The following is a 17,013-nucleotide window of genomic DNA, read 5'->3' as shown; positions in this document are numbered from 1 at the left end:
GGGGTCCTCTATAGATAGAAGACCTCTCAAAGCGGTCTTCTCTAGAGAGAAGTCCTCCAAAAGGGACCGTCTATAGATGGAAGACCTTCCAAAGGTGTCTTCTATATAGAAAACCTCCCAAAGATGTCTTCCGTAGATATAAGAACTAATAAAGGCGTCTTTTGTATATAGAAAACCTCCCAAGGAGGCCTTCTATCCCTAAAAGGGGGTTTTCACAAATGAAAAAACATTTTTTTGTTTTTTAATTTTTAATATCTTTATTTACTTAATTTGTATACATTATAATTGGCATTATTTACTAAGTTTATAGTGTATATCTCATCATCATTATGTTCTGAAAACATTTTTCTAAGAATTAAATCGGGAAAATTAAATTAATACAAAAAATAAGCTTAACTATTTGTTTATATAGGAAACAACACGAACACACATACATTTACATATATTGTGTAAATATCAACTATTGTTTAAATGATATATGGCAATAAAGAGTAAAAGACATTCATAAAGAGACTTAAGATAATTGCTTTTAAGAAAACAAATGAACGACGATCGAACAATCAAACAACGAAGAAAAAAAAAGAAGAAGGAAATGCAAAATCTAAAACTGTTTTATTTTATTAAATGGTATGCTTGTCTTTTTTGTAAACATTTAAACAATGAGGGAATACAAGTGAAGATTATAAGTGGCATCAATATCATTAAGGTTTTTTCCCTTTGGTTCGTTTTTTTCGTTTTTAGACACTTTTTTTCTCGGCACACTCCTATATCTATAAGCAGGTATTTCTGGTTATACATAACATTGATAATGTAACAAGTTAACACTCAAAAGGAATCATTTATAAGGACCACAATTTTATTAGAAATTTTGTTATGTTGTTGTTAAAATTAGGTTATGTTGAAATTCGATCATGGATTTGGTTCTCATTGTATATGAAGTCCTTATAAATGAAATCTTTTTTTTTTCTAATAAATATATGTGAGGCTGTAAGAACTTGTTTATATATAACAGTAACAATGTAAATGTATATATTAACATTATGTTATGTAAAATGTACGTGGTGTATTACGCTGGCAAACAAATATCTAGGGGAAGAGAGGTCGGGAGCAATTGTGGAAGTTTACTTTATTTTAGAATTTCTGCATAATTTATTGTCTTGTATTTGTAGTTGGTTATATTTGTGTGTATTTTTTCGTAGCGTCTTGTTAACACAAAATTCCAATAATCTTTATATACCCCATTAAAACATAAAATTTAGAATCGAAGCGAAAACATTAAGCTAAAGTAATGTAATTTAAAACAAAATCCATACAAATGTTTATATTTAAGAAATAGGCAATAGCGTAAACGGGCTTGAAGAGGTAAACCCTCCTAACCCTCTTACTCCCATTGCCAAGTTTATTTACAATTCTGTTTAAAATTACATTTAACAAAGAGAAACTCTGATAGATAAATAGTGGGGTAATTCCAATACAGACGACCAATATTTTTATAAAGTATATCCCTCATTAAGCTCTTCATCTGTCATCGGAGTCTTTTTTGTGTTTGTAGAATTAAAAAAAAAACAAATTTAACTTATTATTTTTTAGCATAAAACATTTTGACTATACACAACACAATCCTTTACATGTACACATTAAATATTGGTTTTTTGTTACGAGAGGACGATTTTTCTCTTATCTTCATCACTGGAAATGCTATAGTTTCCTTAAATTTGTAGCTGGATTTTAATCTGACTTTATGTGTAGTATGTCTTAGAGGATTTAGGATGATTTGTTAACACCCAACAAACCCTCGGCTACACCCAAAAAGTAAACAGTTTGAGCAATACCAAAGAGTGGTGCAATCACAATCATACGGCACAAGCCACCCTTGAAGAAGGCTGTGGGTCCTTCATATTTCATGGTTTTTCTGAAAATAGAGACGAAATTATGTATGTAAGTATTAAAAAAAAGTAAAGGGTATGCCTTATCTAGGTAAAAATACGTTAGGAGGTCTATTGTAGACTCTTTGTGAGGTCTATTATCTTTAGAATACACGAGCGATGGTTTTCCATCTATAAAAGATTCTTTGGGAGGTAATTTATATATAGAAGGTCTTCTATCTATAGAAGAAACTTTTGGGAGATCTTCTATCTATCGAAGACAACACCTTTGGGGGGGTTTTATCTATAGAAAACCACTTTGGGAGGTCTTCTATCTATAGAAGACCCTTTTGGGAGGTCTTCTATCTATAGATGACCTCTTTCGGAGGACTTCTATCTATAGAAGACCTCTTTGGGAGGTCTTCTGTCTATAGAAGGCCCCTTTGGGAGGTCTTCTATCTATAGAAGGCCCCTTTGGGGGTCTTCTATCTATAGAAGACCCCTTTGGGAGGTCTTCTATCTACCTCTTTGGGAGGTCTTCTATCTATAGAAGACCCCTTTGGGAGGTCTTGTATCTATAGAAGACCCCTTTGGGAGGTCTTCTATCTATTGAAGACCCCTTTGGGAGGTCTTCTATCTATAGATGACCCCTTTGGGAGGTCTTGTATCTATAGAAGACCCCTTTGGGAGGTCTTCTATCTATTGAAGACCCCTTTGGGAGGTCTTCTATCTATAGATGACCCCTTTGGGAGGTCTTCTATCTATAGAAGACCCCTTTTGGAGGTCTTCTATCTATAGAAGACCCTTTTGGGAGGTCTTCTATCTATAGAAGACCTCTTTGGGAGGCCTTCAATCTATAGAAAACCCCTTTGGGAGGTCTTCTATCTATTGAAGACCCCTTTGGGAGGTCTTCTTTCCAAAGAAGACCTCTTTGGGAGGTCTTCTATCTATTGAAGACCCTTTTGGGAGGTCTTCTTCCCAAAGAAGACCTTTTTGGGAGGTCTTCTATCTATTGAAGACCCCTTTGGGAGGTCTTCTATCTATTGAAGACCCCTTTGGGGGTCTTCTATCTATTGAAGACCCCTTTGGGAGGTCTTCTATCTATAGAAGACCCCTTTTGGAGGTCTTCTATCTATAGAAGACCCCTTTGGGAGGTCTTCTATCTATTGAAGACCCCTTTGGGAGGTCTTCTATCTATAGAAGACCCCTTTTGGAGGTCTTCTATCTATAGAAGACTCCTTTTGGAGGTCTTCTATCTATTGAAGTCCCTTTTGGGAGGTCTTCTTTCCAAAGAAGACCTCTTTGGGAGGTCTTCTATCTGTAGAAGACCACTTTGGGATGTCTTTTTTCCATAGAAGACGCCTTTAGGACATATATCTACAGAAGATCCCTTTGGGATGTTTTCTATCTACAAAAGACCCGTTTAGGAGTTCTTATATCTACGGACGACATCTTTGGGAGGTCTTCTATATATAGAAGATATCTTAGGGTCTTTTGCCTACAGAGGGGTTTTCTATAGTTCTTTTTCTATCTACAGACGACCCATTTGGGAGGTTTTCTATCTTCAGAAAACCCCTTTGGGATATTTCTATCTATAGAAGAGCTCATTGAGAGGTTTTATAACTATAGAAGGCCTTCTTTGGCCTTCTTCTAACTACAGAAGAGCACTTCTAACTATAAAAGTTTATAGATAGAAACACCCCTTTGGAAGGTCATTTATCTATAGAAGACCCCTTTGGGAGGTCTTCTACCTATACAAGACCCATCAAGATGTCTTTGGGAGGACTGTTTATAAAATCCTCTCGTGGGATGTCCTTTACCTATGGGACAATAGAAGACTTTCTATCGAAGATCATCTTGAGAGCTCTTCTATATATCGAAGACACATTTGAGAGATCTTGTACCTATAGAAGTCCCCCTTGGAAGGTCTCCTTACTTCAGAATAACACTTCGGGAGGTCTTTTACCTATAGAACCCCCCTTTGAGACGTTATCTATCTATAGAAGATCCCCTTTGGGAGGTCTTGTATCTATAAAAGTCAACCTTGGGAGGTCTTCTAACTACAGAAGACCCCTTCAGGAGATCTTTTACCTAAAGAAAATTCATTTGAGACGTTCTCTATCTATAGGAGACTTCCTTCTCTATCTACAGAAGTACCCTTTGGTACTTCTTTTGAGAGGTCTTCCATCTATAGAAGACCCTTTTTAGAATTCCGCTCTATATAGAAGAATATAATCCTCTTTGGGATATCTTCTGTCTACAGAGGACTACTTTTGTATGCCTTCTATCTGCATGTAGGACCTTTAGGAGGTCTTCTATCTGCATGTGGCACCTTTAGGAGGTCTTCTATCTAAAGAACATCTATCTGAAGATGTGTCCTGGACGGCTTCTATCTCTATATCAGAACATCTTGAGGACTTTTTCCAAAAGAAACCCTCTTGGAAGGTCTTCCACCTGCAGAAAATACAATGTAAACGATTTTCTGACTAAAAAATATACACCAGACCCCTATTTAGATAATATCTTCTACCTCTGGAAGAACATCCTTCTAAAGAAAAGCGTCTTCTTTCGATAGAAAAATCCCTTGGACACCTTGTATAAGGAATCTTTACAGATAGATGAACATCCAGATCATCTTATGTTGGTTAAAGACGTTATAAATCTTCCGTGCCACACTCAAATACTCACGTTATACAATCCATAATACCCTTGAATTCCTTTTCACCATCAGCCTTTTTAATGGCTTGCAGACGTGTTTTCACCACATCGAAGGGATTAACAAAGAGAGCAGCAAATGAACCAGCAGCCAGACCAGATAAGAAAGATACCCTATAAAAGAAGAAACACACACATATTAAATTCTTCCTTTTATTCCAAAAACTTCATAGAAGACTTACCAGAAAACAGCTTCTCCGGAACCATCATTACGGCGGGGACCAAATTTATTGAGTGTAGCAAACAATGGGAAATAGACCACCGAAAAGGTGACATCTCTGAGACCGGTAGCACCAATACCCTTGTACAGGCCAAAAATACCCTTTTCCTTCAACAGCTGACTGGCCAATTTTGTGGCAGAGATTTTCTCTACAACTTTACCAGCTTCTTTAGCTTGGGCAGCAACACGACCAGCGTCTTGCATTTGAATTTTTAACAATTCCATGGGTGTGGTAACAATAATTTGGAATGCACCAGCCAAACCGCCAGCAACCATTTGACTTGTCATTGGCAACTGGCCATCTTTGGTGGTGAGTTTGTGGCGGAAGTAATCGTTGGCAGTAAGTTTGATGGCTTTTTCAGGTGTAATGAGTAGAATGTTTACGCCAGAACCACGATACATACCAAAGTAACCTTCGGCACGATATGTTTTGCGGAAACAATCGAACCTGTTTTTTGAGTATGAAATGAAAAATTTATTGAATATTTTTATTTTTTGCTAACCATTGATTTGTTACTTACATGCTTTTGTACATTTTCTCGCCATTTGGACCAACTTGTTGATTCTGCAGGCGAGTTTTAACCAAATCCAATGGGAATACACATGATACACCAATGATGCCAGCAATACCGCCATTGATGATTTTTGGTAGTAAACTGAAAAGGGAGAGAATTGGAAATTTCATAAAACTGTAAACAAAAGTACTAAAAACTTTTAATCAATTTCCATATTTCAATATTCACATTACTATCTTTCATATGAAGTAGAAACTAATTCCGGAATTGTCACCAGAGCCATCTTTAACACCCTCTAATGACCTACGCATAAGTCATTCCCATACTTTTTAAATGATATTTACCACTGTGGAATATGGCGGCCCCATCAGGACATCCGCATTTCTTCTAAAAAAATTAAGTTTTGAAACAAAATATAACAAAACTTCAACACTTCACATCTTGTATAAATCGGAAAAAAATGAAGACTGAAAAAAATTGGTAGGGGGTTGTATTCAAGTGAGCGGCAGTGTATTATACGAACACTTGTCCTGATCATAAATCGGAAAAGAATGAAGACTGAAAAAAGTAGGTAGGGGGGGTTCTATTCAAGTGAGCGGCAGTGTATTATACGAACACTTGTCCTGATCATGACGTTATCTTTTGCTGTATCATATCAAAACAATTAAAATAGTTGACATGTTTAATATTGATTTCATTGGAAACAAAATGGATCATGCTACCCGCTAGTGATTTGCGAGTACCTATATTTTTTAATTGATGTGCCGTACCTGTAGAGAATGGATGTCAGATAATTTTTTTAAGTGTTGTAAATCCCATTTCTCTCACAGGTAATGAACAGTGTTGACAATATTGCAGACTAAAAAAATCGCCTTATTTTGAAAATGGAGGGTATATCATCTGATACATAAAGTAGTGTGTATAAAGTTGGTCGTTCCTTTCTTAGCTCCTTCAAATAATCATTTTAGATTCCACAAAGTATATATTCTTGATCAGTTTGGCCGTCCATCTGTTCTTATCGCTCTATTCTTCAATCAAATTGAGATAGAACGCTAAAATTTTACCACAATACTTCTTTTTTTACAGGCAATTTAAATTCGAAAATGAGCAACACCGGCCAACGTTATGGAATAGCCTCCATATAAAAGTACCTCCTGATATTCGGCATTTTTCAGCCGCATTATCCATCCAAAATGGCTAAAATTTGGTATTTAGAATCCTTTAGGTGTAAAAAACACTGCTGCAAGGAATTGTCAATATAGGTTAATGTTTTCATATAGCCCCTATAGAGTTCCAGAGGTTTGAAATGTTGAATATTGGTTTTAGCCAAAACTGAAATTGCTTATTTTGTCTTCGTTGTGGCTAAAAACTTTCCTTCCCAAATATAGTATAGATATAGTCGCAATAAATCAACATCAAATAGGAGTTTTACCACTTGTTACCATTTTAACCTGCAAAGCGTTCCTAAACCCAAAAACTGGAAGCCATTTTAAGAGAGTGAGAGAGGAGAGAGAGCAAAAATACCCTTTCTCTTCTGCCAGACGAATTTCTTCAGGTAAAAATGGCAGAACTGTTTTTTGTTATTTTTTGACGAATATTTGACAATGAAGAAAAAACTGAACAAAAAACAGAAGAAAAAGGCGAAAGCTGACAAAACAAAATTAAACACTGTGAAATAAAAGAAAAAAATTGAATTTTCATACCCTCAGCATTTATGCTAACGAGGGTATATACACTTTCATACGGGCAAAATGTGCCTCATCGAAATAATGGTTTTAGACCCCAAGTATGTTTGGACGAAATGTGTTTCAGACAATATGGAGTCGATTGAGCAATGTCCGTCCGTCTAGGGATAGGTAAGTCGACTTTCGGTTAATCGATTAATCGACTTTTTGCAGTCAAACATCTAAAAATCGTAGTCGACTTTTGTCTGGAGGGAAAATCGCATAATCGATTATCTTGTTGTCGATTTTCGAGTTTGTCCGTCGATTTTTGACTTGGCGGTTTTACACTTTTGGCGGTTTTACAGTTTCAAAAGAAAACTCGGAAATCGACGAATAGTCGATTTTAATCGATTTTCTGCGATTATGAAAAAGTCGATAGTCGAGTTCTAAGACAACTGAAGTAATCGCAAGACCGAAAAATCGCATTTTTAGTTTTAGACCAAAATCGAAAAATCGATTATTGCTTTCCACTACCTATCCCTACGTCCGTCTGTCTGTCTGGCTGGAGCGCACGATAACTCTCGAACGGATCAACCGATTCGGTCCAAAATTTGGCTTTCGTAATATTTTGTCCAAACTTAGTTTAAGTTCGAAGATGGCTAATATCGGTCCACCCCTTCCGGTACCTCCCTCACAAAAGTTCGAAAATGTTCGGAAAATTTGTACGCACGATAACTCTTGAAGGGGTAACCGACTTGGTCCATACTTTGCAAATCGTGAAATGTCTACCAGACTTAGATGAGGTTCCAATATGGACTCAATCGGTCCACTCCTTCGGGTACCTCCCACACAAAATTTCGGATAAGTTCAGTTTATGATCTGCTCTCCAATCGCTTTGATTTTTGTTTTAGCAACTTGTATTCACTGCCCCCCATACGACGGTACCAGTTTCAGCAGGGGCAAGTACACACTTCTTGAGAAAATAGTCTGAAAGTTGCAAAAAAAACCTATGACCGTGAGAGGTGGTTGGAGCGCAAGACAACTCTCGAACGGATCTGTCGATTTGGTCAAAATTTGGCCATAGTAATATTTTGTGCAAACATAGTTTAAATTCAAAGATAAGCCATATCGGTCCACTCCTCCGAGTACCTCCCACACAAAAGTCTAAAAATGTTCGGAAATATTGTTTATACGATAACTCTTGAAGGGAGTGGCCGAATTGGTCCATACTTTACACATCCTAATATATCTACCAGATATAGATCTGGTTCAAATATGGACTATATTTGTCCACTCCATCCGGTACCTACCACACAAAATTTCGGATAAGTTCACTTTAAGACCTGCTATCGAATCACTTTGATTTTTGTTGAAGCAACTTGCATTCGCTGCCTCAATTACGATGGTAAACGTTTTTTCAGCGGCAAGTCCATTCCAACAGCCCGAAGGGTGTAAAAAAACCCCTATGGCACCATATGTAGTGGCTGGAGATCCACTTCCATAATTGTCGATCCATTCCTTTAAGTATCTCCTCCGCACAACTTTTGATCTTTAATCATAATCAACATTTTTGTCGGTTCATACGCCTAAAATTTTTAAAACCCCCTTTGTGCATACACATTTTACATTTTTGGGGGAAAATTGTTTCAATATACACAGGCTGAGGGTAAACCTCTGTCGGCAAAGCCGACTGATACAGTTTTACTTGTTTACTTTGTTCTTAAAATTTTGCACCATGCTTTGTTTTCTATCCGAGCGTTTCGACTAAAGTACTACCTCATCTTCTTGAGCAAGTACTGATGTTTCAGATCCATTTCCAGAAAAATTTACGTGAGACGATAGGCCTATATTCGATAAAAAAAACATACAAATGTTTTCTATAGATGCTGGGCACATATGAAATTAGTTATTAGTTTTCATTTTCATCTTTTCAGAATGTCGGAGTATGTTGGTGCCATATTTCTACCCTCAGCCTTTAGACTAACAGGGTATAAACACTTCAATAAGACCAAATTGTGCTTTTCAGATTTAAGTAAACTTCAAGTATACTGTTTTTGGCTGAAGATTGACATATTTTTACATAATAGGATAACATTTATTTATTTCAAGGCCTATACAAGGTCGGCCAATAAGCCCACCTGATTATTATGTTTATTGTCAAAAACATAATTGATTTAAAATATAAAGAAACTCAAATCAAAATATGTAATGTAAAATCTATTATGTTTGTTGTCAAAAGTTGATAACAGAATTCTGAATGGCCGACCTTCTGTAGGCCTTGATTTATTTTAACAAAAATATATAACATTTGCTTATTTTTACAAAAATAGAGAATACATTTTTTCAGCATTTTTATACCTCGGTCAATATCTCACTTTCCGCTTACATAAATATACGTTCCTCGATCGGAAGAATGCCTTCAATCTACCACAAAATTCCCTATCTGGTTTATTGTCGCTTGATTTGATGCTAAAAGATCCGCTCGTAGGCAAAAAACATCCTTTCCTTTTGTTTAAATTAAACAGTTACTAATGATGTTCTAGCGTACATACATATGTATATGTATATGTACGAATTTTTGTCAGCTTTTATAGCTTATTATCCAGATTTTTAATAATTTTCCACTATTATGGATTAATTGATTGTCGTTAAATAATTAAAAATAACAAGTAAGAAAAGCGTTAAGTTCGGTCGGGCCGAACTTTTTATACCCTCCACCACAAATTTCAGCCATTTCGGTGGATTAATGTGGCCACAACCTTCAAAATACCGAAATTCGGAAGGTACCGTTCTATGGGGGTTATATGATGGCGTGGACCTATACCTACAAATTTCTGGGGGAAAGTTTTATACGCCTAAAGAAGACTAAATACCAAATTTCAGCCATATCGGTGTGATAATGAGGCTAAAACGTTCGAAATATCGAAAATCGGGAGATATTGTATTATGGGGGCTATATCAACACGTGGACCTATATAAACATTTTATGGTAGAAATGTTTCTTAGTCTCTGGAAACACAAAATACAAAGTTACAACCGATTCTTTGGTCAAATGGGTCTAATACATTCAAAATATATTAAAATGACGCGTACTTTATAAGGGGTCTTATGTGGGGACTATACCAAAACGTGGACCTATGTAACCCAACTTTGGTAGAAATGTTTTCTGGCCTCTGAAGACACAAAATACCAAATTACAACCAATTCTGTGGTCAAATGGGTCTAATACATTCAAAATATATTAAAATGACGCGTACTTTATATGGGGCCTTATATGGGGGCTATACCAAAACGTGGACCTATATAACCCAACTTTGGTAGGAATATTTTCTGGCCTCTGGAGACACAAAGTACCAAATTACAACCAATTCGGTGGTAAAATGGGCCAAATATCTTAAAAATTCCTTAAAACGACGACGCGTCACGCGTCATTTTGTATGGGGGCTATACGAAAGCGTGGACCTACACAGCCCGCTTTCAATACCAAAAGTCCTACGTAAATATAACATATTTTCCCAAAATTTCATCAACCTACGTCAATCCGTTCGGACTCTAGAGTGATTTCCACAGACGGACAGACGGACAGACAGACAGACGGACGGACATGGCTATATCGATGTAGAATTGCACGCTGATCAAGAATATATATACTTTGTGGGGTCTACAATGATTATTTCGAGTAGTTACAAACGTAGTGACAAACTTAATATACCCCCATCCTATGGTGGAGGGTATAAAAACGAACTTCTTGGATTTTTGCAATTTAACATCAAAAAAATTAACATCCGTAAACAATCTTCAGTTTAACAGTGATTTTATCCAATCACATTTAGTAAAAAATCGCCAAATTAGCAGCACTGCCACAGAGAAATAAACAAAACTGGTGCGAGAGGCAATGAAAGGGAAATGGGAGCATTACATATTAGTATTTGTCACTAAATATTTTAGCGCCCATTAAACTTGACAACGACAGACTTAACATTGTACCTAATTTCTATTAATGATGGCACTATATCAAAGAATTTTGTCAATCAGAAGCAAATAAATAACAAGAAACAAAATAAATTTGAATGAAGAAAGCAGCAACAAACAAATGGACAAAAAATAACAACAGAGATAAACAAATCGAAGCAAAAAAACATTAAAGTGTAATTGTTTTTGGGGGGATTAATTAATGCTTATTGTAGCTTGCCCTACTGTTTGGTGTTTGCTTCTTTGATAAATCATTAATTTTATAAATAAAAACAAATGTACATATGTATGTATGTACAATATTTTTTGTTCTAATTAGATGTTTGTCGCGTGTGATTGATACCCACTTTTAGGCGATTAGTATTCAGAGCCAATTATGATTATGAAAAGTTAATAAATATTTACCGTCGTTGTCAACATACAATGGGAAATACAAATATCGCTCATTTACTCAAACAGTGGCATAACTCAAAAAATGGGGTTTTTGAGTTAGCAATTTCTATTTTTTCTACGACTTCTACTTTATCTTGTGTCAAATTTTCAAGTTGATATCTCTAACCCCCTGTTTTTGTAACTTATTTTTGTTCGTTCGTCTATATTCGTAATAGTTTAGGCATTCATAGCTCAGCCCCCAGATGACATACACATCTAATTTTTCGTATACCCGTTCCATATATCGTTAAGAATTCCTCAGCGCTCTACATTTGCGCTAAAGCGAGTAAATCGATCTACAAAATTTGACAATTCGTGTGAGAAGAATAAAAATTTTTACAAAAACTGGGGGTAAAACTCAACGAGTTACAGCTTCTTTTCTAGGAGTTTGGCATAAATCATCAAAAAAGTTGTTTGCATTTATGAAGCACTAAAACACATCAAATCATGCTTGATCTTGCACAGAAATTTAGCAGTGATATCTAGCTAGCTGTTTGCAAAATATGGTCCAACTACTTCTTTTAGTTTTTGTGTAATAATCATTTTAAGTTGGGAAGTCAAATTTCAATCGCCAACTTAAAATGCGTTTTTCTCGAAACTGGATTTTTTGAAATGTGTCACTCTTTGAGTAAATGAGCGATATAATGCCATGTGAAATGGACGTCTATAAATTATATTGATAGTTGCTTGTCGATAAGAAGAATTTAGTTGAATTTTTATTGAATTAGCGATAAAAAAATATGAAACAAGAGTTACACACAATAACAATGTGGACACATTTCAAAAATTTATGATCGTTATGGAGGGGTCCAGTCTTGTTTAGTGGTATGTATGTATTTTAATCTCTAACAACAAATAAGACATACTAAATTATAATAATGGTCAATTATAGATATCAAATGTGACTGCAGTATTTTTTCGGGAAAAAACTACCTATTAAAACAAGGTCTGTAAAAAAGCCCATCGGATAGGCTTAACCCATGGTAAATTACTGTACTTATTTTTCTTTTTTATACCCTCCACCATAGGATGGGGGTATATTAAGTTTGTCACTACGTTTATAACTACTCGAAATAATCATTGTAGACCCCACAAACTATATATATTCTTAATCAGCGTGCAATTCTACATCGATGTAGCCATGTCCGTCCGTCTGTCCGTCTGTGGAAATCACTCTAGCACCCCAACGGATTGACGTAGGTGGATGAAAATTTGGGAAAATCTATTATATGTACGTAGGACTTTTGGTATTGAAAGCGGGCTATTTAGGTCTACGCTTTCGTATAGGCCCCATATAAAATGACGCGTCGTCGTTTTAATATATTTTGAATATATTAGTCTCATTTGACAACAGAATCGGTTGTAACTTTGTATTTTGCATTTCCAGAGGCTAAGAAACATTTCTACCATAAAATGTATATATAGATCCACGTTTTGATATAGCCCCCATAGGACGATATCTGCCGATTTTCGGTATTTTGAAGGTTTTGGTCTCATTATCACACCGAGATGGCTGAAATTTGGTATTTAGTCTTCGTTTGGGGTATACAACTTTCCCCCAGAAATTCGTAGGTATAGGTCCACGCCATCATATAGCCCCCATAGAACAGTACCTTCCGATTTTCGGTATTTTGAAGGTTGTGGCCACATTAATCCACCGAAATGACTGAAATTTGTGGTGGAGGGTATAAAAAGTTCGGCCCGACCGAACTTAACGCTTTTCCTACTTGTTCTCCAATTAATATTATACACTATCTCCTCTTCTCCTTACAGGAGGCATCGATATCCGGAAACACTTTCGTACGAAAGAATGCGCCTCAACGAAATAATCGGGTATGTTCTGCGACACACTTCACTTCTTACTTTACGCCTCAAGCATTTTGTTCACCCCCTTTACTCCTATTTTTGCGAATTTCTTGGGGCTAAGATTCATTAGGGTATTTAAAAAGAAGAGTACACCTAAGTCCGTCCATAAAATACTCGAAAAATAAGCGTAAATGGGGTGAACAAAATGCTTGAGGCGTGAAGTGAGAGGTGAAGTGTGTCTCAGAACATATCTGAATGGTTTGTAACCCCAAGAATGTTTGGACGAAATCCGTTTCAGATAATTTGGGGTCGATTTGGCAATGTCCGTCCGTCTGTCTGCCTGGCTGGAGCGCATGATAACTCGAACGGATCAATCAATTCTGTCCAAAATTTAACAGTCGTAATATTTTGTGCAAACTTAGTTTAAGGTTGAAGATAGGTCATATCGATCCACTCCTTCGGGTACCACCCCCACAAAAGTTCAAAACTTTTCGCTAAAATAGTTCAAAACTTGGGCTACTTGACCTTAAAGCTGTAAAGCACCCCTATGGACACCATGTGTAGTGGATGGTGCGCGCGACAACTCTCAAATCGGATACTGCGTTGGTCCAAACATTGCACACCGTAATATTTCTTCGAATATTAGATGAAATTCGAACATGGTGCTTATCGGTTCACTCATTCCAGTACCTCTCAAACAAACGTTTTAAAATATTTGCTAAAATGGTGCGTGCGATATTCCTTAAACGGGCCACCGATTTAGTCCAATCTTTGCATCTCTAAATATTTTGTCCAAACTTAGTTTAAGTTCGAAATTTGGCCAAATCAGTCCCGTCCTTTGTGTACCTTCCTCACAAAAGTTCAACAGTTTATAATAATTGTTCCACAAACATCCCATAAGGGACAAGGGAGACTTCTCTCATATCAATGAGTGCACCCCGATTTATAATAGCTCAATGATATGGGACCAGTTTATCGCCGAGTCCGAACGGCGTGTCTAAGACACCACTTTTGGAGAGAAGTTTTTCATGGCTGAAGTACTCAGGAAATGTCACCAACATTACTGAGGGGTATTTTGCCACCGTTGAAAAGTGTTTTGATGTTGCCTGTCCGGGGAATCGAACCCACGACCTTATGTGTGGCGGGTGTGCATACCATTGCACCACGGTGGCACCCACCCAGTTTAAAATCTGTTCGATGATCCATCGTAATTTTTTACCGAAGCACTATAGGTAATTTGCCCAGTTTTTGAGGCAAAAAGTCGATTTTGCAACTTTCAATAATAATAATTTTTTAGTTGGCATTGAAAAAAGAACATGTCAAAATGTATTAATATGAATGATATTTTTCCAAATAGCGTCATTATCGCGGTTTAAATTGCAGTCAAATTGAGAATTTCGAAGAAAAACTAAAAAAATATATTTTGTAAGGCATATTTCAATGTATTTAAAACCGCGAAAAAATAAACCAATAATAAATATATGTAAAATGGAATAGATTGGCAATTGCGAGAGGAATTTATTTAATATATAATATAGCTTAAACATTTTGGGTAGCGACCAAAAACACAAAAAGTCAGAAATAAATATTTTATTTTTCTTAAACTCACTTCATACAGACTTATACTAAATTGGCCGTGTTTGGCCGTGATTTTGCCACCTAGAATACATTACTGAAGGTCTTCTCCATTGGTATTACTAGGTTTCAAAACCCGATTTTGCCCGTTTTTTGATATTTATTAGATTTTATTAGGTTACTTCTCAATAAAAAGTCCTAAAATTGTGGAAGTTTGGTTTGAGGAAATAAACAATAAATGTAAAAAATATTGTTGTTTACAATTTCATTGCAAGTAAAATAAGAAATGGCGACAAATTGTTCGGTATATCCGTGGTTTTTTATAAACGGTGCGGCAGTAGTAAGCTTTATTTTATCTCTCTATTACATATTAATCATTGATACGGTATAAGGGAGTACTAAACTCGTCTTTATTACCGTATATTCAAAAAATATACAAAACTGTAGTAACAATTTATTGGAAAATCTACTCGCGGGGACAAAATTTTTGTTACTTACTACCGTGATCGTTTTCAACAGTTTGTTATGTATAAGAAAACTTATGAAAATTGCATTGGAAAAAATAGCTTTGTTCGTTATATACGTTGTTGCTTATAACCGTTGTTCGTTATATCCGAATTTATCTGTAAAAATCTTTCTTTTATCTCACTTTTACACATAAATAATTTAAAAATTTAAAAAATCCTTTAATTCCGCTGTTATTAATTTTTGTCTCAAAAACAGGGCAAATTACCTATAGTGCGAAGGTGAATGTGTTGTGAACAAATTTCCTTTACCGACAGATCGCTAAATTTTTTTTTAAATCGTAAGTTTCTTTTAATGGCCGGCCTTCGGCCGGGGATTTAAGACTTTCTCCTACGGACAGGAGCCAATCTCGGGAACGGGAACAACATTTTCTTTTAAATTAAAAATTTTCTCTAATTAGCAGGCCTTTCAACAAGGGAATTTTCGGAAATTTAGAGTCCCATATCTCGGGAAGTATACAATTCCCCAATAAAAGTTATACAGCCTTGGAATCAGCATAAAAAGCACTATCTGTGGTAATAATTTCATATTTTTTCGAATACTGTCGGTAAAGGAAAGATATGTCAATGTTTTTCTTGGTCAAGTCCATGCTTTCCGATAAAATGCTCCAAAAGCTCTAAATTATACGGTGACCAACTTTAATGACTGGTGGGCACGCTATTTATCGAGTGGACTAACTACCAAATATCCCCATTCAATATAGACAATGTGGTCCATTGCCTTCAGTTACCACCTGCGCAACACTTTTGAGCTTTAATCCAAATCCAACTTTTGTCGACAAGTTTATATGTCCAAAAGGGCCAAAAAATTCTGAAAATCCCTTGAAAAGGATTTTAGTTTTATAACCGGTATTTGATCCATAGATAAAACTTTCAATTCACATAGGCTGAGGGTATATCTCTGTTGGCTAAACCGACTGATACATTTTTAGTAGTTTTCTTCACTTCGATCTCTACCCTTCTCCCTTCTTCTCCGTTTCCGTTTCCATTTTCGACCTTATCTTCCCCTAAACTCATTACCATACCCTTCGTATATTTCATTTCTAATTTGTAGTTGAAAGTGACAGTCATCGGCCTTGTATTATGATGCTTAGGTGGAAAGATTTGCTATACAAACACAACAACAACAATGTATATAAAAAGTGAAAAACAAAAACAAAAAAATGCGCAAATAGACACAAATTCATTAGCATATTTTCATTGTGCATAATTTAATAGCGATGAAATAATATTTTTAGATTATTTTTCATTTCAGTGAAAATAGAACAGAACACACAACAATTAAAAAACAAAATTTTTAATAAAAGGGTATTATTTGGTCATTATTATTCGTCATCTGCATTTAAACGGAATGCGTTCTTGGCAAAGTATTTCATTTCAGAATCAACCCTAATAAACATTCAAAAAATTTATTTTGCCTTTGATTGCAAGTACGAATCACGTGCTACATGCTGTTATTGATAACCTTTTTTTAATACAATTGAAAATAGAACAGAAAAAATATTATAGAATTATTAAAATATAGACACTTACGCAAACTGCTGTTGCTGCTGCTGATCTTGTTGGGGGGCCATTCTGAAAAGAATAACAACAAAAAGTAATTCATAAATACAGGTTTAAAAAAAATTTTAGCAAATTAAAAATGTATGAAATGCAAATAATTTTAAATGTCTCATCAAATGAGACACGTTTTGATGCGAATTAGTTTTCAGACGTTTTTGATAC

General features: G+C 35.7%; 1 protein-coding gene across 2 annotated transcripts in view; it reads right to left on the bottom strand.

Annotated features, from left to right (window-relative positions):
- Nucleotides 1–229: 229 nt before the first annotated feature.
- Nucleotides 230–17,013, bottom strand: part of LOC141397080 (mitochondrial glutamate carrier 1-like) — a 38,503-nt gene continuing 21,719 nt past the window's right edge. For both annotated transcript variants that reach the window (XM_073972972.1, XM_073972961.1), the window contains exons 2-6: nucleotides 16,822–16,863; nucleotides 5,322–5,456; nucleotides 4,763–5,248; nucleotides 4,554–4,694; nucleotides 230–1,912 (exon numbers count right to left, since the gene is read on the bottom strand). In XM_073972972.1, coding sequence (XP_073829073.1) covers nucleotides 1,765–1,912; nucleotides 4,554–4,694; nucleotides 4,763–5,248; nucleotides 5,322–5,456; nucleotides 16,822–16,862 — 951 coding nt within the window. In that variant the 5' untranslated portion in view covers nucleotide 16,863 and the 3' untranslated portion in view covers nucleotides 230–1,764. The remainder of the gene's footprint in view (nucleotides 1,913–4,553; nucleotides 4,695–4,762; nucleotides 5,249–5,321; nucleotides 5,457–16,821; nucleotides 16,864–17,013) is intronic.

This window comes from Musca autumnalis, unplaced genomic scaffold (genome assembly GCF_047663935.1).
Source record: "Musca autumnalis isolate F117 unplaced genomic scaffold, ASM4766393v1 scaffold_1, whole genome shotgun sequence".
Classification (NCBI taxonomy): domain Eukaryota; kingdom Metazoa; phylum Arthropoda; class Insecta; order Diptera; family Muscidae; genus Musca; species Musca autumnalis.
This window is presented reverse-complemented; position numbering and strand designations above follow the sequence as displayed.